This window comes from Protopterus annectens, chromosome 2.part1 (assembly GCF_019279795.1).
Source record: "Protopterus annectens isolate FY-2018-M chromosome 2.part1, PAN1.0, whole genome shotgun sequence".
NCBI classification, from domain to species: domain Eukaryota; kingdom Metazoa; phylum Chordata; order Ceratodontiformes; family Protopteridae; genus Protopterus; species Protopterus annectens.
In genome coordinates this window covers 1964586133-1964613031 of record NC_056729.1, presented here as the reverse complement: position 1 = coordinate 1964613031, position 26899 = coordinate 1964586133, and the positions used below count along the sequence as shown (strand labels likewise).

The 26899-nt window shown below is 42.3% G+C and overlaps 1 protein-coding gene across 1 annotated transcript in view; it reads left to right on the top strand.

Annotated features, from left to right (window-relative positions):
* Positions 1 to 26899, top strand: part of SREK1 (splicing regulatory glutamic acid and lysine rich protein 1) — a 1533788-nt gene that overhangs the window by 585570 nt on the left and 921319 nt on the right. The window contains exon 5 of the mRNA XM_044063648.1: positions 754 to 932. Within this exon, the coding sequence (XP_043919583.1) occupies positions 754 to 932 (179 nt within the window). The remainder of the gene's footprint in view (positions 1 to 753; positions 933 to 26899) is intronic.

Genomic DNA, 26899 nt, shown 5'->3' with positions numbered 1-26899 from the left:
GCTGGTGACTCTGTCCCAACAGTTGAGGTTAGAATAAAAATTGACAACGTCAAATAAAGAAGTTATGTACTCACCTTAACATTCCATCTGTGTTCATTTTCATTCTTCCTCATCTTCTTGCCCACTAACACCCTCTATCCTTTGTTTCAACAAACTTCAGGAAGAATGAGGCATTCTAAGGACACCACTGTCCTTTATGATTGAGTTCCAGGTATAGTTTCCTCTTTCAAATATATAAAATATTAAGTATGCATATTGGTACATTCCACTTCAGGTATAATTGGCAAAGAACTGGATATGTTGAGGATTGGTGCTTTGTGTAAGGAAGAGGCTAGAGAGCTTTTTGGTTACCACGAGCTTTAGTAACGACCGAGTTTGATCTGAGGTTCAGATCTGAACACAACAGTTGAAGAATAAAAATGGATAACGCAGATGGAACATTATGGTGAGTACATAACTTCTTTTATTCTGGGGGACAGCAAACTCCATCTGAGGTACATTAGGTTGGCAGGGCATTATGGGTAAGGGAGGAGCTTGAGAGTTTTATCCTTGAATCTAGTGAAATCAACTGAGCTGGATTTGAGGTTGGATCTGAGACTCGTGAGTTGAGGAAGAAGGAAAATTGACAACAGAGATCCATCATTATGATGAGTACATAGCTTGTTTATTGAACATCTTGAGTCTTTATTTCATTTTGCTAAGTTTCATGTTTGTAGAGATTATTTTTAACTATGTTTTTTTATTATTTTTAAGACGGCAACAGCAGAGCAGCTGCTTGAATTTTTTAAGCAAGTCGGAGATGTGAATTTTGTTCGAATGGCTGGAGATGAGACACAGCCAACACGATTTGCATTTGTGGAGTTTGCTGATCAAGCCTCAGTGCCTCGAGCACTTGCCCTCAATGGAGTCATGTTTGGAGATAGACAGCTGAAGTAAGTAACTTTGTTTTAAAAGGTAGACTTTTCCATACTAGATCATCTTGCAAGGAATGTGATTATTAGACTGAAAACCAGCACTCAGACTGTACTATGACTTAACTTGCCTGTGATATAAATAGGACCTGCTGGAGAGACGGGTATGTATCCCAGACACTACCTTATCTATGGAACAGGCTCCCCTTCCATGAGAAGCAGAGTTCCTCTCTAACCCAATTCAGGTGCAACTTGGGCAATTGGATGGGGAAGCGGAAATTCATCCCTGGTTTGGCAACTATGTCTCTCATGGACACAGGCAAACCTGTAAATGGTTCATTTCCCAGGCACCTGCTTATAATTTTCAAGGGTATCAGAACTTCTTAGAGGTTTGGGATGCATGGCTAGGCATAAAAAGGCCCTTGTGGTCGTTAACATAGTAAACACCTATGAACTTGTGATGCTGGATGCTGAAGGCTTTAGTGAAACAATGGACACACCTGTAGTGGGTTTCATAGCAAATATGGGTTTGAATTGCAGGAAGTTGTAACACAGGAAAACTGTATCACATGATGTTTGGAAAGTTTTAATTGTGGAACATGAGTTTGTTCAGCATTCAGATGTGACATTCTCAATAAAGATATGCAAAGTTCTGGTACAGAAGACACTTTTTTTTTTTTGAACAACTTCATGTTAAATGTGTAAAGAACACAGTAAGCTCCCTCAGTGATGAATATACTGATGTCCTTCGTGCTTCACTGTTGCAGTCATCGTATTTGGGTTATCCCTGCCAGGGTAACCCTCGGACGGCCCGAATAACAGAGGCTTAGTATTTCTGTCGGTTGCTGTCGCTTCAGGACTAACGTTAGGTCGTCAGTAGTATAAAGTAAGGCAGCCAATGCCATTACATTAGTGTTTCTTGCTGCAGAGCCTGAAGCAGAAGCAGTTCGCAAGAGTGCCGGTTGGCCGCTACCTGAGTTTCATCTTCCGAAGTGAAGCAAAAGTCTTCTAAAGCTAAGTACCCTGTTGGGGATCTCTTTTTCTTGCTCTAACTGATGTCAGAGTTAACAATTGTCTTGCCTGTGGAAAGCAAATACCCCACAGAGACCTGCATTCTTACTGCATCACTTGCTTAGGCCCAGACCACAACGTCCCCCGCTGTTACTTTTGTGCTTTGTTCAACACCAGAACTATATGTAGTCAAGCCCTTATTGTAGCTAGATATTTTCGCTTAGTCCTCGAATTCCGATATGGCTTCATTAAGCCATCAGACAGCAGATTTTCCAAAAAAAAAGTAAGGATAAAGACAGACAAGACCGCACAGGTCCAAACCTACTGACAACGCTTCCATTAAGCTAGTAGTCAGTTCTCCGGTCCTCAGTGAGGCAATTTTGCAGCCCCTGATGCTCGCTTCTTTGGATTCGCAGGTCGCTACAGAGACCCTTTTGGAGTCCGGTATGCCGCACAACTCTTCTTCGACTAAGGATCCCGCAGTTCTCTCCCTTGGATGGGTCTGGAACTGCTGAGCAGGCACCGGCTTCCGAGGAAGTACTTCGCACTACCGATTCTTGACACAAACCGATGACTTCTTTCGCATCTACTGTTTTTTTGAAAACAACTGAGTTTCTAAGGCCCAGGGTATGAACCACACCCAAGAAACTGATGACCCACACTCAGGCACCTGCCTTCTTGCCTCAGTCTCAAATGCTTAAAATGGTGGAAGACCTTATCATGCTGATCAGGGGAAGCCAAGCTACCCCTTCCAAAAGAAAAAAAAGATCTGTCCCCACTTGTTTTGTCTGAACTGGAGTCTGATGACTGATGCATCTGAATATGAAGACATGCAACCCCTTCTGCTTATGAGGATTCTGATGCAGAGGATTTCATTCCCTCAGCCTTTCCACCTGAGGACGTTTCCTGTGGAGAAACCCTTCATACCTTAAAGGAGCATTTCCAATGGGAAGAGAGACTTAGGGAATTCTTAGATCTTCCACAGTACAGACCCCGGGCCATTCTCCCAGTCCTGGATGTGTTGTGGACAATGTTTTTCTGGAGTCCGTTTTGACTCCTGACACCCTACCACCTGCACCCAGAAATCCTGACAGGTATTAGAGTCCCTGACACTCGCAAATTGCTTTTCAAAGATCCTACTGCTGACCTCAAGGGCCTAAAGGTATTAAAGCAGCCTCTGCTAAAAATCCCACCCCCTCAGATAGGGATTCTCGAGCACTAGACAGATGGAGTAAAAAAGTATACACCTCTGCTACTCTTGCTATCGGAGCACTAAATTGCCAGTTCCATATGCTAAAATTTCAGCAACATACCATGGAACTCCTCAAACAAAAAGGGTCTTCCTTTCCTGCTTTTGCAGAATCTAAAGTGTTACAAGAGTTCATGCATTCTGCAAGTCAAGTAACTAAGCACACCTTACACTGTGGTTTTGACACCCCAGAAGCTTCTTGCAGGGCAGCAGTCACCAGTTCTGTCCTTAGAAGGCATGCTTGTTTAAAGGAACAACCTTTGCCAGACCATGTTAAATCTAAATTGTTGGATGCACCCTTGCACAAAGACAACTTGTTTGGCACTAAGGCAGAGGAGGTCTTAAAAAAGATGGGAAAAAAAAAAACTAAATCTATACAAACAGTTGAGGTTTTCATACAGCTCCAGCCACCCAGGTTCAGTAAGCATTGCCACTCCAAGCACTGGTCCTTTCCTGCTCCCACCAGGTCAGTTCAGCCTAGACCCTGTGGAAGCAGACCCCCCCCCCCCCCGACAGCAGCCACAGGGAATGCAGAGATCAAAACAGTGGAATTCCTCCACTTCAAAAACAGGGCGTTCTAAGCCACCCCCTCATGGTAAGAACTCACAATGACTCTCCGCCACCACCCCCTCCCTCTGACCACCCTCACTTACCCCTAGGAGGAAAACACTCTTTTCAGGCAAGCACCTGGGCCACTATTGCCAGCGACCACCGGGTCCTCAACATAGTATCCCAGGGATACAAATTTTTTTTCCACACTCTTCCAACCTCGAAAGCGTTCCCAGATCTACCTCCCTTTGGCTTATCTACTGCTCCCAAAGTTTTTAAAAAATGTCTGGCTCTGGCCATTGCCTTTAGCAGACAAAGGAATATCCAAATTTACCCGCATTTAGACTGCCTAATTCAGGTAGACAGTCAGGAGCAGCTGCTCAAGCACTTGGCCTTTGTAAAGTCCCTACTGACCTTTAGGGTACGCTATCAACGAAAAGAAATCCAAACTAGTACCCAACCAAAGGATTATATTCCTGGGAGCAAGCCTGGACACAGCATCCCAGATGCCATTCCTTACACCAGAAAGGCAAACTTACCTGACAGCCTACTACTTTCAACTAGCCACCAGACCCCAGTTATTTGCAAGGAAAATCCTGCAAGCTATGGGGTTCATTTCATCTTGCATTCTACTCCTTTCATATGCCAGACTGCATATGAGGAAACTTCAGTGGTACCTAAAAGGCCTTTGGTGTCAATACTCAAGACCTGGAAACTCTCTTAATACTCATGATACCTTGCCTCAGGAAAGATTTTCTTTGGTAGGTAGCAGCATGCTACCACAACAAGGGACTACCTTTCTCACCACCCCCCATCGACCAGATGCTCACCACAGATGCATCAGACTATGCCTGGGGTGCACTCCTGGACAGCAGGTACATACAGGGCCAATGGAGCCCACAGCAAATCCATCTGCACATCAACCAAAAAGAGATGTTGGCTGTCCAGCACGCACTGACAGCTTTCAGGCCCCTTCTCTCCCCAGGGGCTTTCCTGATCAAAACAGACATCACCACTGTGATGTGGTACATCAACAAGCAGGGAGGAACTCGCTCGTACCTTCTATGCAGGCTGGCCATGACCCTTTGGCACACAGCCTCTGCCATGAAACTACACCTGTTAGCACAATTCCTGCCAGGTTCTCTAAACTCTATGGCAGATCACTTAAGCAGAAATTTTCTGGACCCACACAAGTGGCAACTGGACAAAAGAACCTTCATCCTAATAACTCAGAAGTGGGGCACCCCAAAGCTCGATATCTTTGCCTCCTACACCGACCATCAGCTTAGCAAGTTCTGCACCAGGGAGCATCACAACATGGCTTGGAAAGTGGATGCCCTGTCCTTCCCCTGGGTCAATCAGTATATGCCTTTCCTCCACTACCTCTCATTCCAAGCTACTGCTCAAAATAAGGGAGGAAAAACCAAGGACAATTCTTATTGTTCCAGACTGGTCTCGCCAGCACTGGTATCCATGGCTGCGCAGCCTGTCCCCACTGCCACCATGGCTTCTCACTCTGACCCCAACCCTCCTGACCCAGAGGGAAGGAGAATTCATGCATCCCTAATTGCAGACCCTCAATTTGGCAGCTTGGCTTATTCCCTAACCACTGATCAATCTACCAACCTTAGTAAACATGTACTAGATGTTATACATGAGGCCAGATGCCCTAGCAGTCGGCAGTCCTATGCTGACAAATGGAAAAGTTTCTGCACCTGGATTTAGGCTAAGGGAGCCGATACAGCACAGCCCTCCCTCCTATCCTGGATTACTTAGCTGACCTGCTACACAGTGGTCTCTCTTTTTCCTCTCTTAAAATTCATGCCTCTGCTATCTCTGCTCATTTCCCCACTGAGCAGCCCTTTTTCTCACACCCTCTGATCAAACAATTCCTAAGAAGGGCTAGCAACTTGAGGCCACCCAGAACAGCACCTACCCCAGCTTGGGACGTTAACTTTGTGTTGGACAAGCTCATCATGCCCCCCTTTGAACCAGCATCTTCAGCAGAGTTAACATTTCTCACCTGTAAGACTGCTTTTCTTCTGGCCATCACTTCAGCCAGAAGGGTCTTCGAGCTACAAGCACTCATGGCTGTAGAGCCCTTCATAATCTTCCATGCTGACAAGGTTTCCCTCAGGACTAGCCCATCCTTCATGCCCAAAGTGGTGTCCAGTGTGGTTCTCAACCAATCCATTTATTTGTCCACCTTTTTCTCTAACCCGCAGAACAAGGGGGAAAGGATCCTGCACTCTTTAGATGTGCACAGACAGCTCAGATTCTGTCTAGACAGGACTAAATCATTCAGAAAGTCTGACCATTTGCTGGTTAGCTTTGCTGCACAGGCAGAGGGCAAAGCCATGTCCAAACAATTTCTAAATGGATAGCACACTGCATAAATTTCTGTTTCAAGCAACACGGAAAGCCTCCCCCTAAGAGGGTCAGGACTCACTCCACCAGAGCTGCCTCCACCTCTCCAGCTTTCTTCAGAGGAGTCCCCACCAGGGGCATCCTGGAGGCTGCCACCTGGACATCTGTTCACACTTTCACCAAACATTACTACCTGCCCATCTTCTCCAAATCCAGTGTAGGCTTTGCCACTACAGTCTTGCAGGGTATCCTAGCCAGCCCATAGTCTCCTTGACTGCCTCCACCCTTTTCCTCAGCTTTGAGAATCAACCCAAATGTGATAACTGCAACAATGAAACACGAAAAGCATAGTACAGTTGTGTTTGTTTGAGTCTTTCGGCTTTTCCCCGGCTAAGGGTCGCCACAGTGGAACCCGGTCCGCTAATGATTGGCAGTAGAGTTTTACGTGCTGGCTTGCTGGGCCTAACGCACAACCTTCAACGAAGGAACGCCTGTTCACACTTGTCGCCACACAGAAGACGCTCTAACTGAGAATCGAACGGGCAACGTCTAACTGTGAGGCGACAACACTACCGCAGCACCACCACCGCAGTATAGTACAGTTGTGTACACTTAACATAAATGGAGATGGTCGCGTATATTCACTGTTGCAGTCCTGATTTCCCTCCCTCCATCCCCCTCTTCTCTCTCTCTCCTTACAAGGGGCATTTTAGCATTTACTTTCTACTGGTGGGGTTCTTCCACCATAACCTGGCTCCCACTTGAGGGCTCCAGACATGGCAAGAAAAACTGATATAATGGCATCGGCTGCCTTACTTTATACTACTGACGACCTGACGTCAGTCCTGAAGCGACAGCAACTGACGCAGAAATACTAAAGCCTCTGGAATTTGGGCCAGCCGAGGGCTACCCTGACAGGGGTAACCCAAATGTGATGACTGCAACAGTGAATACACTCTAACATCTACATTTATGGTAAGTGTACACAACTGTACTATATATTGACTGCAGTTACTGCAATTGATATATCTATGAATCTGGTACTGGAGACGTGCTTTGGTTAGACTGTTTGGCTTATTCTTTTTACCACAGTTTTGCTTTCCCCTTATTTTGAGGTACTTCATTTAGGTTTGTGCATGCTTTATGACATGGGTTTAGTCCTCTGCCAGGCAAATGGAGATTCAAAGTGCTTGGCTCAGAAATTGGTAGGGGGATCCTTTGCACAGCTCCATGTCTTTACGGGAACACCCTTAAAAAGCTGAAGAAATTCAAGCAGAAATTGATGACATCTTCCTGGAGTCAAGTCCATTCTTAAATTGACTTTCCAGCCTCCATGTGTTACATTCCATTCATCAAATAATTAGGATTGAAGTCCATATTTGCCCTGTACTTCAGCAGTGACCAAAAGACCTGGGAGTGGTGCACCTTTATTAACTGTTTAGCTAGATGTTTTCCAGGGTATAGGGTCCTCCAGTCTCTCTAGTTAAGTCAACCAAAGAATGCCTTCAACCAGCTGAATCAGGATGAGGCAGCCTCTTACTCAGATTTGTTTTAGCCTGGTGATGTTACTGTGGCTCATAGTCTTTTAGTCTTGGCCAGGCTTGTTAGATATCAGTGGTCCTGAATGAGGTTAATTTGTTTTTCATGTTCCATGTCTGGCAGCTAAACCAGTAACACTCCCTACAAGTCCTTCTTACCCTGGAAGACGCTGACATTTTTGTAGTGACTAAGACACGGTTTAAATATAGCAGAAAGTACTCCAGATGTGCTGGGTTATAACACTTTCTGTGTGTTTAGTGCAGCTACTGCACAGGAGGGAAAAAAAAGTTGGAGGTGGCTCAATTCACATCCAGGAAAGACTCAAAACAAGGTTAGTGAAGCAGCATGATCTACTAAAGCTTCAGAAAGTTCTGTTTCTACTTTTGGCTAGCTATAGAACTCTCTGCATGACATGAGAAAGCTACAATGCCTGTCTACAGGGAGTAGAATTTCTCAGTATTAACCCAGTACCATTTTCTTAAGTGTTCTAAACTGTTCAACTATAGGCGGGAAAACCTGCACTATCACTAGTGCACAAAAGCAGATATTTTTGGTCTTTGTCAAAATGCCCTGGAACAATTAGAATACCCAGTCGGAAGAATAACATTGTCCTTACTTAATGTCGTGGATCTAGCCCTTAATATGGGAGCATATTGCACTGTCCCTCGTGTATCTTCTTCACTTATGTCTGTCCATAAAGTAGTGTCCTTCAAAATAGAATTGAAATGAGAGATCCTTTTCACCCATGGTACCTTTAGAAATTCTTTTGTCAAAACCAGAGATCCCTTCCACCCAAGGTACCTTTAGAAATTTCTTTAAGACAATCTGCCTATTCCATTCTGATACCAGCAGCAAGCTTCAGATCCACACCAAACCCAGTTTACTCCACTGAATATGTTGAAACGTACACCACCACACTACACCAGCATGTAAACTGCTGCACAGATGCATCATACAGCATAGGAACAAGTGCAGGGGAAACCCCAGAAACAAACCCACATGGTAAAATATCAACAAGCTTTATAGTAAAAGGAAAATAATTTTGACTCAAGTAAAAAGAGTAGTTCCCAGAGTGTTAGAACCTATGTCACTGAAATAGACAAACTACTCAGAAGCTTAATAAAATCCACCAAAGCCAAGTTTGAGGCTAAAATGGCTACCAGAGCCAGTGACCATTACAAGACACTTTTTTAGTTATTCAGAACCACAATGCAGTAATGCGCTGAGATGATTGTGAGGGATGATTTTAACTACACTGAGACAAACAGTACAGGGAACGTTGTTGTTCCTTTGGCTTTTCCTGGTTAGGGGTCGCCACAGTGGAACTCCGGTCCGCTAATGATTCGCAGTAGATTTTCACTGTGCCGAGGTGCCAGCTCGACGCCTAACCTTCATGAAGGCACGCCCATTCACACATGTCTTTCGAGCGCCACTTGACTGTGGGGAGGACATGCAGACTCCACACAGAAGGCGCTCCAGCTGAGAATTGAACGGGGGTACCTGTTGCTGTGAGGCGATAACACTACCGCCGCACCACAGCCGCTTCGTTACTGACTGGTAAATTTAGCACTAACATTTCCCCTCTCCCCCCTCCATCTGTCCTTCAAGATGCATCTAAAACTGGCTCACCTCCCATCATCCTACAAGACCAAGTCCTATAAGTGCTGTCAAAAGCTAAAAATCCTGCATTGATTGGTCCTGACAATATCCCTGGATGTAAATAACATGATGTATGATTTAGCTGGTCCCTATCAAATGATAGAAAACTCATTTGATGGAAAATCATTTGGCTGAAATCAAAACATAGAAAGCTCAAAACACTGAAAACTCATTTGACAAACTCAAAACATGGAAAATGCTATATGCCCTTTTCCCCACGGTAGTGCGATCCTGGAGTTAGTATATGTAGTTAGGGGGGTGTTGGGGGCATAGCCCGCCACGTACTTTATTCATTTTAAACCCTACACATGAATATTTATAACTGCAATGAATAACTGGTGTACCCCCCACTATATATACTAACTCCAGGATCGCACTACCATGGGGAAAAGGGCATATAGCATTTTCACTGTTTTGAGTTTGTCAAATGAGTTTTCAGTGTTTTGAGCTTTTTATCTTATGGTGTCAGTGAAATGAGTTTCTATCAAATGAGCTTTCTATCATTTGATAGGGACCAGATTTAGCACACCCCTAACAATACTTGTTCAGTCTTAGCCTCCATACATGATTTGTACCAAGCCTATGGAGAATAGCTGCAGTCATTCTCCTGCTCATGGGTGGACCTTCCACAGATCTAGACAGTTACAGACCCGTAAGTCTGACCAGCTTCATATATGCAAAGCCATAGAAAGACTTAAACTAATCTAATAGGACATAGGGTCCTCCAAACGCTGAATCTGTTTCAGTTGGGATTCGTCAAGGGCAGGTCATGCTTAATTAACCTGCTGGATTTTTTTGAAAAGTTCACAAATGCAGTGGACAAAGGCAAAATAATACACACCTCATACCTTGACATGGCCAAAGCTTTTGACACAATTCCCCATTCCGGCATAGTAGGAAAGCTAACTAAACTGGGAGTAAACCCTTGTGTCACCTGCTAGATTGCCAAGAGGCTCGCATATAGGACGCAGGAAATCAAAATTGGGGAATTTGGGGGAGTTGTTTCCACAAAGAGACCAGTCAGCATTGGAGTCCCCCAGGGTTCTGTGCTGCTACCTCTCCTGTTTGCCTTCTACTTTTATGAAGTAAAAGCTAATACCAAAGGGCTCTAGCTGACTGAGTTTGCAAAGGAGAACGAGCTAGGAGCAGTCATTTGCAGCAAATGACCTGGCCGTGCTGCAGAAAGGTTTGTCCCAAATAACTGGTGCCTAAGTCACAGACTGAAACTATATGCCAAAAATTCATTATTGTATCCTTTGAGATGCCCTCCATCCAAGGGAACTAACACATGAACAATATGCACTAAAAGTTGACTCAGTTGTTTGAGATTTGGAAACTTATGTAGATAGTGACCTGACTTTAGACCAACACATGTCCAATGTTTTAAGAAAATCGTAGGTTCATACGTTGATACTAGGCTATCGGCCCTAGGGCCTATATAAGTCTAACAGGGCGGTTGATGTGATCTCTGGGGTGAATTTCCTATCTCCCATCCAATCGTCAAGGTTCTTTTTGAAGAGGGCCAAAGAGGTGTTCAGCTTGACATGTATGGGCAAGTCTATTCCAGAGTATGGGGAGTCTTTGGGTCAGGAACCTATCCCTCCAGCATGTTTTGTTCATTGTGATGACCAGGTTTAGATCTCTGGAGCGTGTGGCTCTGAGGGATTGGGATTTCTTTAAGTGTAGCATGTTCAACAGCTCTGGGTTTGACATGGCCTTGTATGTTAAGCAGAGATCGCCTCTGAGCCTGCGATATACAACAGAGTATAGCTGGAGTTTTTTTTAGACTGTCAGCATAGGGCATCTGCTTTAGGCTTGTCATTCTTTTAGTGAGGTATTTCTGTGGCCTTTCCAGTTGTTGCAGATGTCTTGAGGTACATACCAGAGTGTTGTACTCTATAATGGGTCTAATGAGGGATGAGTGTAGTGGGACAATGAACTCCTTTTTTCTGGATGAAAAGCCCTTAATGATGAGGTGTGCCACATAGAAGGATTTCCTGACTGTTGTGGCGATGTGGTTATCAAAGGTGAGACTACTGTCCACTTGTGTTCCTAAGTCCCTTATCACACTTTTGGTGTTTAGTGTGCTGCCACTTATGTGGTAATTCATGGGTACGTGTTTTTTCCCAAAGGGGATAACTATACATTCCTTGGCATTGAGCTTGAGCCCATGGCTCTGGCACCAAGCATCTGTTTCTGTAAGGCCCTTTTGTAGAATATCCACATCATTTGGGGATTCAATAATTCATTCTGTTTTACACATATTATAAGCAAGGGGATTGTGTGTAGATCTAAGAATGTCATTGTTACCCTTTTACTTAGAACTCATTAGGCCAATAATTGAATATGATGCCTCCTTTGACATGCATCTGTCCAGACATGCAACAACTGGAAGGCCCACAAAGGTACCTTACTAAAAGGATACAAAACCTGAACAACATGTGCTGCATGGACTGACTTAAAGCCGTGTCACTATACTCCGTATCTTAGATGCTAAGAGGTGACCTGTGTCTGGCATACAAGGCATCCTCTGATCCAGTATTGATGGATTTTCTGCACATCAGCAAGTCAAATGACATAAGAAATTCTCTGACTAGGGATTTAAACCTCTTCTGTAACATCAGTGGAATGGTTTGTAGACAGCTGTCTCTCGGAGGGTAGTGCTGCTCTGGAGAAGACTTCCCACGTAAATCAAAGTTTATCCCTTATATACCCCAGGACTGCCTTCTGAAATGCTTTATCCCATGCATAGGTCCTCTCAATTTATCTATGCTGGTATCTGTTATTCTCATTAGTAGTAATATGTAATTATTGACTACAGGCAACCTGTAAATGATCATCTCCCAGGCCCCTGCTTGTAAATGTTTCATCTCCGAAGCTGTTGATTACACTTATAAAGGGTACCAGAACTTTTCAGGGATTTGGGTTGCATAGCTAGGCTTAAAAAGGCCCTTGTGGTCATTAGCCTAGTAAACATCTATGAACCTATGGGATGGGTAAGGCCAAGTTCTAACCAAATCCATCCAGCCATAGCCTCTTTTCTCATGTTGCACATGGGGTCTGGTGTCATTTCAACAGTGACAGTTATCTAGAGCCAAGGTTTACACTGCCGGATGGCTAGCCATGCCACGTTAGTTCTTCCATGAGACAGACACACACACACACCACACACACCCCTTTTGCCAGTTTAGTGTGTCCAATACACTTACTGCATATCTTTGGAATGTGGGAGGAAACCCACGCGAACACAGGGAGGACATGCAGACTCCACACAGAAGGCATACCCAGCCAGGAATGCAAGTGGGAACCCTCTTGCTGTGAGGTGACAATGCTATCCCCTGTGCTTCTGTGTTGCCAAAGGTCTAACCAAATAAGATATGTTAATTCTAGTGCAAAGGGGGTAATTGGTTAGGCTTAAAATGACCCGCAAGAGCAGGTAGCCTAATATTTAGCTGTGAACCTATGTCTAGTGGATCCCTTTCTCATGGATTTGGAAGTACATAGTTGTAGAATTTGACCTCAGACAAGCACTGGACTTGTAGAATGTCTGGTACCCTCGTCTTCAGTCGCAGGTACATTCTCAGGTACTGTTTATTTGTCAAAGGAAAGCAGCTTATGCAAGATCATTCTCTCCAGAGTTATGAAAGGTGGAGATCTCCTTAACTTTCTGCATTTTGTATGACTTTAGAGCAACTGTGGCAGATAACGTGAGACACATTTAGATAAGGAGTCTTTCTTCATTTGGTGAAACCTTAATGCTCATGAAGTCCAGCATGTACTGGCCTGTGAGCCAAGATATTCATTATTTATACTGCCTCAGCGGTGTGTGTATTGTGCGCTTGCACAAACCCTCACTGGCAGTTTTCCAGACCTCATAATGCCATTCTCTTACTCTGTGATAGGGGATTAGCAAACCCTCTCCTGTCAGGAAAGCCCTAGCCCCCCCCCCTCCGTCACAAAGTCAGTTATTCAGTCTTGTAGTGGTAGCTGTAGGACTCGTACAGTTGCAGTTCCCTTGGTGAATTACAAGTTCCAGATTCGTACAAGATCCCTTTGAGAGCTTCTATTCCTGTCTATTTTAATATTTTTGATTTATTTAAAAAAAGTGTGTGTGTATAGTGTTTGCCTTAACTTTCTATTTTAATATTCTTGCTATGTACAAATCCTGTTAATTTCTAGGAATTTCAACTTACTGTTGTGTTCGTTATGCTTTTTTGCAGTTTTGGGGCTTTTCTAAAGTGATTTAGGACTTGTACTGGAAAACTGAAGTTCTGTGGTGTTTAACACCAGGGACTGCTGTGTGCATGTAGAGCAGGGTGTCGAGAGTCCTATTATTTCTTTTGTATACGAGTCATTTTGAAGTTATGGGAAAATATCACATTTTTTCACCTTTTTGTTTAATCCAAAGTAAATGTAAAAAATAACATTGCCATAAGCTGAGAATAGAGATGGGAAGATAGTGGAACAGGTAAACAGTTTCAGGTGTCTGGGAGGGGTGGTTGAGGAAAAGGGAAATCTGAATGAAGAGGTCAAATCTAGAATCAGAGGGGCTGCAGCCAACTGGCATAGAATGTCAGGTGTAGTCTATGATGGAAAAATGCCAAAGAAGCTGAAAAGTAAGGTGTACAAGACAGTGGTGCAGCCAGCACTACTGTATGGTACGCAAACATGGGCAGTAAAGGCAGAACAGTTGAAGAAGCTAGAGATGATATTAATGAAATGCCTGAGAAGGGGTGGTGGGATGCACATTGTGGGACAGACTAAATGAGGACAGAAACCAAAGTAGCTCCAATTGCAGAAAAGATAAGAGAACAGGGGTGGTTTGGACACGTGCAGAAAAGTGGACGACAATCTGGTGAGGAAGATTTAGGGCAGACAGGAAGAAAGTAAGAGGAAGCAAGGACATCCAGCAAAGAGGTGGATAGATTGTGTGAAAGAAGATTTGCGTTAGGCATAAATGCTGAAGGCAGGAGTGTGGCGCTGAATCAAGAGAGTTGGTGACAAGTTCACACGATACCCTGACCCCATGTAGAAAAATGGGGTTGATGATGAACTGTTATTAAAATGCAGTGTTAACACAAATTACTTTATTTGCATTTTCTGTAGAGATTTATTTTTCATTTCTGACAAGAGAATCTCTAAGCAGATGTTTGTTTACGCTGTTTAAATAGGTTTCCGAATGATTTAAGGGATATATTTTGTTTTTTTTTTGTCACTGTTTGGATAAGTGAATTTTACTTAAATACATACAAATATTTCTAGCTTGACAGTATACCAAAACAGTTATTCCCATAACTGTCCAGATTGCTCTTAAAAACATTTAAACTAGTGCTTACTTCAATGTAATTTGGTAGTCTGTTCCATACATCAGCCACACTCTGAGAACTAATTCGTACACTTCTTGTTCCTGTAGTGCTTTCTACATGGGTTGTCTGATGATTCTCTACTATTTGATGATCTCAAACATTCCCAGATGTAGTTTGTCTCTGTGCCCTGTACATGTGAATAAAATCTCCTCTTAAATATCAATGTGAAACACTGTAAATTCAGATATTTTAGTCTTTCATAATTACTTTTCACATTCATGGATGCCCCTGTAATATTTCCACTGTACTCTTTAAGATTTCTCTCACTTGTTTTCTTATAAGGCTTCCATATTGTTATTCCATACTCAAGTTTGGGTCTAATGTCACTAGCAAACAATGCTTTCATTATTTCTGATCTTATAGACTATATATAATCTTTTTTTACAATCTATAGTTCTGTAACTGTCATTAACCAGTTGGTTGGTATGAACAGAAAAACTCAGATGGAGTTACCCATATACCCAGATCTGTAAATGAATCGGAGTTTTAATCACTGTGCTTTAAATATCCCCCTTTCAGTTTAGGTCTCCCAAATTTCATATGTTTAGTTTTTAATTATTTATCAGCATGTTATTCTGTGTGCCTAAAGGTAAATTTATTCAAGTTCTTTTGCAGACATGCCCCATCTGTAATGCATGTAATCAGTATCCCCATATTCAAGTCATCTGCATACAGACTGTAGAACACCTCAGATGAAAAAGATCTGAAATATGCAATCTAAACAAGTATGAGCCCAGCACAGAACCCTGTGGGACAACCCTATCTGTTAACCTCAAATTTCACCTGTCTAGTTGTTGTAGGATACTTTCCTTGTACTATTTCTAAGCCATGTAACTATTCACCTTATCAAGAATGCATCAATACCTAGTTCTAATTTATTGATCAGTGTTTTGTGTATTACCCTATCAAATGCCTCAAATGTTTCATTGTTGTAGGATATCATGTTACAGGTGGTGATAGATGTATTTTCAATATATGCATTCTGATGTATGGTTTCAAGTCCCACCTTTTCCACTTCTGACAATTTGTCCAATACAACCTTCTCCGTTTTTCCACAAGAAAGTAAACTTATGGGTCATTATGCATCTGGGTTTGTCCTATTTCCCTTTCCCTTGCAGATAAGTTTAACAAGTGCATGCCTCCAGTCTTGAGGAATCTCATACTTAAATGCCCACGTGAATAACTGCTATGGTAGTGTAAGTTCATGCCGAAGTGTTCTTGGGTCAGTACTAATTTCGTCCCCTCCTTGTGCTTTGGATCCAGTCTGCGTAGTTTTTCAGTATGATTTTGTGATTTCAGTATCTGAGGTTACCTGGATGTTAGTAGAACAATTTATTGCCCCCTTTGTGGAGCCAAACTGTTCTGCATAAGATTTTAATAGAGCTATAATCTGTTGTGTCTGAATAAGTTTTAGAAACGGCACACTGTTTATCAGTTTGTATGTCTTTACTCCTGCCACATCTTATGTCTCTTTAAAATGGTGTACTGTTATGCTCAATGTCTTTATATACATTTTCATCAACTTTTTCTTGATCTGGTTTCACAGTGTTTAATTTGTCTGTCTAGCTTTTTTATTTTAGATTTCAAAGTCATAGTTCAACCCTTTTTCCTTTTATTTTTTTTTCGTCTCAACTTAATCAAGTATCTTATTCATATAGAAATATATCCCCTTGATGATCTCCGTGTTTCACTGTTGCAGTCATCACATTTGGGTCATCTTCTTGCAGTAGCCCTCAGTTGGCCTGATTAACGAAGTCTTGGGTCCTGCGTCGGTTGCTGTCCCTTCTTCCGTGACGTCAGGTCGTCAGGAGTATAAAACATGCAGCCGATGCCATTACATCAGTCTTTCTTGCCGTGCAGTGCCCAAAGCAGAAGCAGTTTGCAAGTGCCAGTCGGCAGACTCCTGAAATTTTTTTCGAGTTTCAGAACCGAAGTCTTCAACTAAAAGCTAAGAACCCCGTTGGGGAAACTTTTTCTTGCTCTAAACCGATGTCAGTAAAAGTAAACTAATTGCATTACTTGTGGAAAGTAAATACCTCATAAAGATTTTAATTCGTACTGTATGCCTTGCCTAGGCCCTGACCACGACGTACCGCGCTGTCTGTTTTGTGCCTTATTTAAACCATGAACTATCCGTCATCTGTATATTTTCACTTCTAAATATTTTGGTGCTCGGTTCAATTATCCTGATATGTCTTCAGTAAGCCATCCGACTACCAATATTCCAAAAAAGCGCAAAGATAAAGACAGAGACAGGCCGCCTAGGTCTAAAGCTGCTGACAATGCTTCTCCTAAGCCAGTCACCAGTTCGCTGGTACTCAGTGAGGCTCTTTCGCAGCCCCCGATACCCGCTACTTCAGATTCACAGGTCTCTACTGAGACACATTCATAGTCCGGTATGCCACGAGATGCTTCAACTGTGGAACCTGCGGATGTCTCTACCTTGGATGGGTCCAGAGCCACTGTGCAGACACCGGTTTCTGAGGATGTATTCAGGCCTACTGACTTGCATATTAAACAGACGCCATCTTCTTCTTCAAGGCCTAAAACTCGAACCATGCCTAGAAAACTGACGCCCAGACCGCGTGGTCAGGCCTGTATGCCTAAAAAACAAATAAGAATGGCTGAAGACCTTATTACTTTAATCAGGGGAAGCCAGCCTTTCCCGCTCTGAGACCTAGGACTGAGTTTGCTTATGATACTTCTGACCAGGATTCTGAATTTTGTCTCCTCTGATGACCAGAATTTACCTTTATCTACCTATGAGGATTCTGATGCTGAGGACTCTATTCCCTCTCCCCCCCCCCCCCCCCCAAAGAGGATTTCTCTTGGTGAAACCTTGCATACCCTCAGGGAGCATTTTTGTTTGGAAAGTCAGGATTTCTCTGATGCTAAAAAGTGGCTTAGGGATTTTTTTACGCCTGCCCCAGCACAGGCCTTTAGCCATACCTCCTGTGCTAGACATTGTTGATGATGCCTTCTCGGAATCTAGCTTGGCCCCTGACTCTACCTCCTGCTCCCAGAAACCTGATAGATATTACAATATCCCTGACTCTCACAAGATGTTCTTCGTGTTTCACTGCTGCAGTCATTACATTTGGGTAATCTGCTGGCAGGTTGCCCTCAGTCGGCCTGATTAACAAAGTCTTGGGTCCTGCGTCAGTTGCTCTCCCTTCTTCCATGACGTCAGGTTGTCAGGGGGTATAAAATATGCAGCTGACGCCATTACATCAGTCTTTCTTGCTGCGCAGTGCCTGAAGCAGAAGCAGTTCGCAAGTGCCGGTCGGCCGACTCCTGACATTTTCGTTTTCGAGTTTCAGAACCGAAGTCTTCAACTAAAAAGCTAAGTACCCCGTTGGGGAAACTTTCTTGCTCCTTACCGATTTCAGTAAAAGTTAAGAATTGCATTACTTGTGGGAAGCAAATACCTCATAAGGATTTTCATTTGTACTGTATTCCTTGCCTAGGCCCTGACGATAACGTGCCTTGCTGTCGGTTTTGTGCTAAATTTAATCAACGCACTATTAAACTGTATATTTTTGCTTCTTAATATTTAGGCTCACGATTTAATTATTCAGAAATGTCTGTTAGCAATCCGTCTACCGGAATACCTAAAATACGCAAAGAAAAAGACAGAGACAGGCTGTCTTGGTCCAAAACTGATGACGCTTCTCCTAAGCCAGTTCGCCGGTACTCAGTGAGGCGCTTTCGCAGCCCCTGATGCCCACTACTTCTGATTCACAGGCCTCTACTGAGACCCATTCATGCCACGAGATGCTTCAATTATGGAACCCGCGGATGTCTCTACCTTAGATGGGTCCGGAGCCGCTGTGCAGGCACTGGCTTCTGAGGGTGTTTTCAGGCCTACAGATTTGTATATTAACCGCCATCTTCAAAACTAAGGTCAAAATCTGTCTCTAAAAAACCGAGCCTGGGCCACATGTGCAGGCTGCTATGCCTAAAAAACAGATGATCAAAATGGCTGAAGACTTAATTACTCTGATCAGGGGTAGCCAACCCCCCCCCTTTCTAAGAGGCCTAGGCAGGACATTGATTATGAATCTTCTGAACAGGATTCTATTTCTTCTGATTCTTCAAATGAACAGGATTTGTCTATTCAGACTTATGAGGACTCTGTTGCAGAAGATTCCATTTCTTCTGCTTCTCCCCCTGAGGATTTATTTTTTGGGGAAACTTTACATAAATTAAGGGAACATTTCCACTGGGAAAGTCAGGATTTCTCTGAATCTAAAAAGAGACTTGGGGATTTTCTTCTTCTTCCTCAGCGTAGGCCTTTGGCTATACCTCCTGTTTTCGACATTGTTGATTATGTTTTTTCAGAATCTAGTATGGCTCCTGATTCTCTGCCTCCGGCTCCTTGTAAGCCAGACAGGTACTACAGGGTTCCTGACTCCCACAAATTCCTTTTCAAAAATCCTATTGCAGATCCTGAAACCATTTCTCAGGGTCCCAAGGGCATTAAGGCCTCTACTGCTAAAAATCCTACCCCTTCTGATAGAGTCCAGGACGCTGGATAGATGAGGTAAGAAGATTTACTCTTCTGCAACCTTGGCAATCAGGACTTTAAGCTGTCAATTTCATATGCTTAAATATCAACAGCATATCATGGGACTGCTTAAACAGAAAATGATGATAATTTCTGACTGTGTGGAAAATAAAGATTTACAGGATTTATTGCATTCAGCTGAACAAGTTGGAAAACATACTTTGCAATGTGGTTTTGATTCTTTGGAGGCCTCTTGCAGGGCTGCTGTAACTGGGTCTGTGTTAAGAAGGCATGCTTGGCTCAAAGAGCAAACTTTGCCTGATCATGTTAAAGCAAAATTGTTCGATGCTCCTTTACAACAGGACCGTCTCTTTGGTAATAAGGCTGAAGACGTTTTAAAAAAGATGGAAGATGAAGCTAAATCTATGCAAACTGTGAAAGATTTCTTACAAGTGCAACCTCCAAGATTTAGTAGGCACTTGCCTACTAAGAACTGGTCCTTTCCAGTTCCTTCGAGAGCCACTCAAGTCAAACCCAGACATTCCAAAGGCTCCAGGTTTCAGTCGCAAGGGACTTTTAGAACAAAACAATGGGGTGCCTCCTCCTCCAAATCTGGAAGCAACAAGGCACCTTCCTGTGGTAAGCAGTCTCAATTACTTCCCTTTACACTTACCTTTTGACCGCCCCTTTGGTGAGAAAACTGGCACTTCATGCAAGAAGTTAGCAACTTATAACCCAGGACAAATGGGTTTTAAATATAGTATCCCAGGGATACAGATTTCATTTCCACACATTGCCAGTCCCAAATGGATGGCCAGACCTGCCCCCAAATCAGTGGGCAGAGGCCCAGAAACAAGTACTGCCCCTCATGAACATGGGGGGCTATTCAACCGGTTCCAGAAGAGGAAAAGGGACAAGGTTTCTATTAAAGACTTTTCCTGGTACCCAGAAAAGACAAATCTTGGCATCCAATTCTGGACTTAACTACCCTAAACACATTTCTGGATATTCCAAAATTCAAGATGCTGACTCTTCAACAGTTACTTCCTATGCTAGGCAAAGATGCCTGGTTGTTAACTCTAGACTTAAGAGGCTTAACTGCATGTCCCAATCAGGGAATCTTGCAGAAGATGCTTGCATTACCAGTTCTCAGCACTGCCCTATGGCTTATCTACTGTGCCCAGGGTCTTCACAAAATGCCTGGCTCCAGTAATTGCATTTTGCAGTGACAGAAATATTCAAATATATCCATATCTGTATGATTAATTCAGGCAGAAAACAGGGACATTCTTCTGAAACATCTAGCATTTGTAAAAAGGGTCTTAACTTGTCTAGGGTACACTACAAACAAAAAGAAATCACAACTGATACCCTCTCAAAAAGTTACATTCCTGGGTGCAAGCTTGAATACAACTGCCCAGATGGCTTACCTTATGCCAGAAAAGCAACTTCATTTGGTAACTTACTTCAAACATGTGGCCACAAAACCCTGCTATCTGCAAGACAAATTCTACAAGCCTTGGGGGTTCATGGCCTCCTGCATTCTTCTAATTCCATACGCAATACTGCATATGAGGAAACTTCAGTGGTACTTAAAAAGTTTATGGAGTCAACACAGTCACAGCCTGCAAACAATGATTCCTATCATACCTTGCCTGCAACTAGAGTTCCTATGGTGGGCAGAGGCCTGCCACCAAAACAAGGGACTGCCATTCACTCCACCCCCTGCCGCCCAGACTCTAACTACAGACGCATCAGACTATGCTTGGTGGGCTCATCTGGCAGGGAAGTGCATTCAGGGTAAATGGAGCCCAAATCAGATGCACCTTCATGTCAATCGTAAAGAGATGCTAGCTGTACAGAATACACTGACAGCCTTCAAGGACTACTTTCATCCAGGACAATTAATGATAGACCGACAACAACACAGTTATGTGGCACATAAACAAGCAAGGGTGTACACACTCCTACCTCCTTTGCAGACTAGCCATGGCATTGTGGAACACGGCCTTGACCTATCATACAGCTACAAGCTCAATTCCTGCCAGGAAAGCTGAATACTCTGGCAGACAAACTAAGCAGAAATCTCATGGACCCACACGAATGGAAACTGGAACCACAGACTTTCAACATGTTGACACACAAATGGGGAAGTCCAGACATCTTTTTGCCTCACCCCAGAACTATCAGTTGGACAAATTCTGCACAAGAATTCATCACAAAAAAGCCTGGAAAGTGGGATGTTGTATCATTCAGCTGGAAAACCTATCAGTCTATGCCTTTCCCCCCTCTGCTCTCCAAAGTTCTACTAAAAGTCAAACAGGACAAACCAAAAATGATCTTGATTGCTCCAGACTGGCCCCACCCACACTGGTACCCCACTCCTGTGCAATCCGCCGTGGCACCTGCCTCAGACACCTTACTTACTGTCTCAGCAGAACAACCAAAGTCTGCACAGTCAGCTCCAAACTTTGAATCTTGCAGTATGGCTAATCACCTAAATTCACCCTTGGCATCCCTCAGCAAACCTGTGATGGATGTCATTTTGGAGGCAAGAAGGCCTAGTACTAGAAAATCTTATGCTGACAAATGGAAAGGATTTTGTGCCTGGAATCAATCACAAGAGATAAGCACAGCAGTGCCCAATAGTCCTCAGATTTTACAATACTTAACTGAGATGCTTCACAAGGGCCTGTCCTTTTCTTCCATAAAAATCCATGCCTCAGCCATTTCAGCTCATTACAACACGGAGCCTCCCCTCTTCTCTCATCCTCTAATTAAAGCAGTATCTCAGAGGGGCCAAAAACTTAAGACCACCCAGGAGAGTTCTAACCCCTGCCTGGGACCTCAACTTTGTTTTGGAAAAACTTACTTTTCCTCCTTTCGAGCCAGCTGCTACTGCAGACTTAAAAGTTCTCTCTTGAAAAACAGCTTTCCTTTTAGCAGTCACTTCATCTGGAAGGATTTCCAAATTACAGGCTCTTATGGCAGTAGAGCCTTTCATTTTTCATGCGGACAGGGTGTCTCTCAGGACCAATCCATCCTTCATGCCTAAGGTGGTATCCAGTGTGGCTCTTAATCAAACCATTCATTTGCTAACTTTCTTTCCCAATCCACAGAACAAGGGTGAGTGGATTCTGCATTCATTAGATGTACACAGCTTAGATTTTACTTAAACAGGACAAAATCTCTAAGAAAATCTGATCAACTACTGGTGGCATTTGCTGCAGGGGCAGAGGGAAAGACTATTTCAAAGCAGATTATTTCCAAATGGATAAGCCATTGTATTCGTTTCTGCTATATGCACCATGGTAAAACTATCCCCCAGGGGATCAGATCTCATTCCATCAGGGCTGCATCTACTTCTACAGCCTTTCTCAGAGGTGTTCCTACCCAGAGACATTCTAGAAGCTGCTACCTGGAGCTCAGTTCATACATTCACCAAACATTACCATTTACCTCTCTTCTCTAAATCCAGAGCTGGCTTTGCAACTGCTGTCCTGCAGGACCTTGTTGCTGGCCCTAATGCTGTATAATTCTATCCTCCGAACCATAGCTTTGGGAATCTACCCAAATGTAATGACTGCAACATTGAAATACGAAGAACATAGTACAGTTGTGTACACTTACCATAAATGTAGATGTTAGAGTATATTCACTGTTGCAGTCCTGGTTACCCTCCCTCCAGTCCCCTTACTTCTTTTGGCTATACCTCTACTCTCCTTTATTATGCTTAAAAGCTTTTTGGTGTATTTGCTTTTTGGTTGGAGGTATAACCTTGTTTATAGATTTAATTGCTTTCCATTAGGGGGGGGGGACCTGACATCTGGGGCAAGAAAATCTGATGTAATGCCGTCTGCTGCATGTTTTATACCCCTGATGACCTGACATCACGGAAGAAGGGACAGCAACCAATGCAGGACCCAAGACTTTGTTAATCAGGCCGACTGAAGGCTACTGCAAGTAGGTAACCCAAATGTGATGACTGCAACAGTGAATGCGCTCAAACATCTACCTTTATGGTAAGTGTACACAACTGTACTTTGAGTCTAGAACCTGATGTTAAAACATTTTTTTTTGCTTTCAAACAGTTTCTCTTTCAAAACTTTCCACATTCCTTCTGCAGTTTTTCAACTGGATGCATCAGTCCAGTTACTTTTATACAGTGACCATTTTGCTTCCATACAATCTGTTATTAATCTTCTGTGCATTGGTTTCGATTTTATTTTGGAAGTATTATCTAGCAACAATTTAGCCTTTAACTGATGATCTTGATGTTACAAATTTTTTGGATAGGTTTGCTATCTGAGGGCTGCAAGTTCCCTGCTAACAGTCAGTCCTTTTGGATGAGTAAAAACAGATCCATACCTCCTTACATTAAATCATTTGAAAGCTTTAATCTCCTTTATTTTTGCGTATGGCAAGCTGAACACTATTTGATGATCACAGTCTTCTCTGAAAATTTATCAGGTCCTCAAATAGTTGAGTCTCCAATTGGAAGAATATAATTTTTGGTACAATTTGAAGAATCCTTAACTTCTCATTCAGTTGTAATATCTGATATTAATTGGTATTGTGACTGTTTGTGCTGTTTACTCCACTCAGCCGATTGCAGCACAATTGAAACTTTCTGCTATATTTTATGCAGTTTTTATGCTTATTTTGATACTGTCTCCCACCCCAAAGTCCTACAGCAGCTGTCCACTCATGGCCTTTCATCCTCATCTTTCCAGTAGTTTGCTGTCTACTTGATAGCTAGCTAGCAATCAGTAAAATTACAAGGTTCCTTCTCTCATTATCTACGTCTTATCACTGGGGTACTCCAAGGTTCAGTTCTTGGTCCCCTCCTTTTCTGTTTTTATCAGCAACCTTTATAACCTCCCTCTGTCATGTCTCCCTAATTCAGTGTGCAGATGAATCATCTATTATCTGCTTCTCTGCCACACCTAAAATAAATTACTCAAGAAGATTTCTGTTGAGACCTGGCTTAGTAATTTCCAGTTGCTACTTAATCCTACCAAAAAGCTTCTCCTTATTACCATCAAATCCTCTGCTGTAAGTAAAACTAATGTTATAATTATCTCCCAAAATAATACAGTAATCAAAGCGGTTCTTCATACTAAACCATACTATAAAGACAAAAACCTTAAATTTGCCCTTCATGTCTATAACAGTATCAAAAAAAGTCAGAAACTTAATAAATTAATGCATAATTCCTGCAGACATCCACCAAGTAAACTCTCACAATGACCTATCTGTTGCTTTCACTTCTGTACAGGTTCACGGACCTCACTAATGTACAAACCTCACTTTAAATAAACATAGGAATGAGTTGCAATAAAATAACAAAAGTGCAACTAACGCAAAGTATTACTCCTCACTGCATAGCTCTGCAGTCTCTTTTCTGGCTAATTCCCACATCTCACTTACCAGTAACTCTTTTCTGCCCAGAAACCTGACACCTGCCCAGTCATTAACTTAATATTCAACAGCTTCCTACCCAAACGATCTCTGAGATTTAAAGATAAACAAGTCCTTTCCATACACAAATCCAATAAATCAGCTGGACAAAATCTATATTCTTATTCTGTTGTGAAAACGTAGAACTGCCTATCTCTAATAATCAGAGCTAACCCAAATCTCCCATTCTTCAAACAACTTAAAAGAATAACTGTCGAAATCCTGGAACTGCTCCTGCTCAAAACCCGACTGAAACTAGAACCTCTCAGACGAGCACTTTTTTTTACTACTCATTCTTAACTTCTTATTCTTTCCATTTTGCTACTCACTTCTTACCTTCTCATTCTTCACATTCTATTACCCTTTGTTACCGTTCCTGATTCTACCTTTCCTCTCTACTCTTTATCTTTCTGTCTCCCATCCTGGTCTCTTCTGCTGTACTCATCCTTTTCCTAACAGAAGATCTGATGTTTGAAAATAACGAACAACAAACTCTCCAAAACGAAAAAAACGCAGGCTCTGATCTGGCTAGAATAACTCCAGAAACGTTTAATGTGAAGCACTTTTTGTCTTCCACCTTTGGAAGACTTCATCAGACAAAAGAAAAAAAACTTCATACACAGTTTTAAAATGAAAAAGGTGCCAAAGCACAGTAATTGAATTCAGCTGCCATTCAATTAAATAATTAAATACTAAGTTAAATTAAGTGTTCTGCATCAAAAACCTTTTTTTTGTTAAAGCTCATGTCAGCAAAATAAGATCATTCATTTAAAACTTCTGTTTAAAACTTTAATTTTAGAAAAAACAAAATGCAAAACTGTACTCTAACATAAAGTACAAAAATAGTGAATGAAAAGCATAAATGTAGGAAAACATAGTTTTGAATATATGCTTGGAGTGTAAGGAAAATAAGTACAAAATGAGTACAAATATAAACAGACTACTATCACAACACCAAGAGGTGACACTGTCTGAAGCAAAAATGTCAGTAACTATGGACAGGGTGTCAAATACCTAAAAGTACAAATACGTACAGTAAACTATGTTCTAAGACCTTAGAGGATCTGTGTTCTAAAATTGTTAAATTTTAAAACAATTTTGTGTTCCTTTGCACACTTTTATAGTGTAGTAACTCGAGATGAAAAGCAGAAATTAACTACAACAGTTGCTACCTTTTGCTAGCATGAAATGAAATACTGTGCGTGTCACCTCAATAGACTTTTCCACTTCAAAATACAAGTCAAAGATGTGACCTCCTTTAAACCAGGGGAAATGTAGGAATTCAGCCTAAGCTGCCAAACAAGTTCACATTTCTATAACAGTAATTGATGTGGTCCACCTTTTTCATCAACCACTACCTGATCTATCACTTTGAACAAAAAGCATGGGAAGGATTCACGTTAGTGTCTCGCTAGGGCATTGGTACTATTCTTCCTTATATGATGCGTGTTCATAAATCCTTTCTTTTAATTTCCTGTCAGTTTTGCCGATATAAAAAGCCTGACATGACTGACAGGAAGCCAGGTAAACCACTGATTTAGAACTAAACTGTACCGGCTTCTGGCTTTAAACATGTGTTGATTCACTGTGAAACTAGACCCTGTAGAAATGAATTTATGCCTCAAATTTGTATGTGCCCTCTGTTCTAGTGGGTTTCATAATCGTACTTCCCATGATACTTTTTAGGTGTCTACCTTTTCTAAAAATAACTGGTTCGTCACCTAATTTCTCTACTAAATCCTTCTCAGAGGTCAATAAGTGCCAATTTCTTCTAAGGATGTTACTAATAAACTTCGCTTCCAAAGTAAAAAGGGTAATAAAACTCTTCTTGTAACAAACCAAGTCTGTAGCTGTTGAGCCCACGACTACTGGTGGTGAACATGTACTGGGCACCACCACACTCAATTATTCTTCCACATCCAAAACTAAATTCCTCCTTTTACGGTAAGGATGGGATTAAAAATACCTGACAGTCTTACTACAAACCTCTCTTAACACCTCATCAATTAATGACTTTGGGTAACCATGACTCATAAAAATGTGCTTCAACAAGATACATTCATCGTCAAATGACGTGTCTTCAGATGTCATTTGAGCTGCTCTTACCAACTGTCCCTTTAGGACAGATTTCTTCTGATGGAACGGGTGACAACTGGAAAAATGCAACAACGTGTTTGAATACGTAGGCTTTCTGAAACTTTTAGCTAAATAGCCTTTACGTACAGTGTCCCTTACCAATTTCACATCTAAATAACTGATAGTGTCCTCTTTGTATATGTGT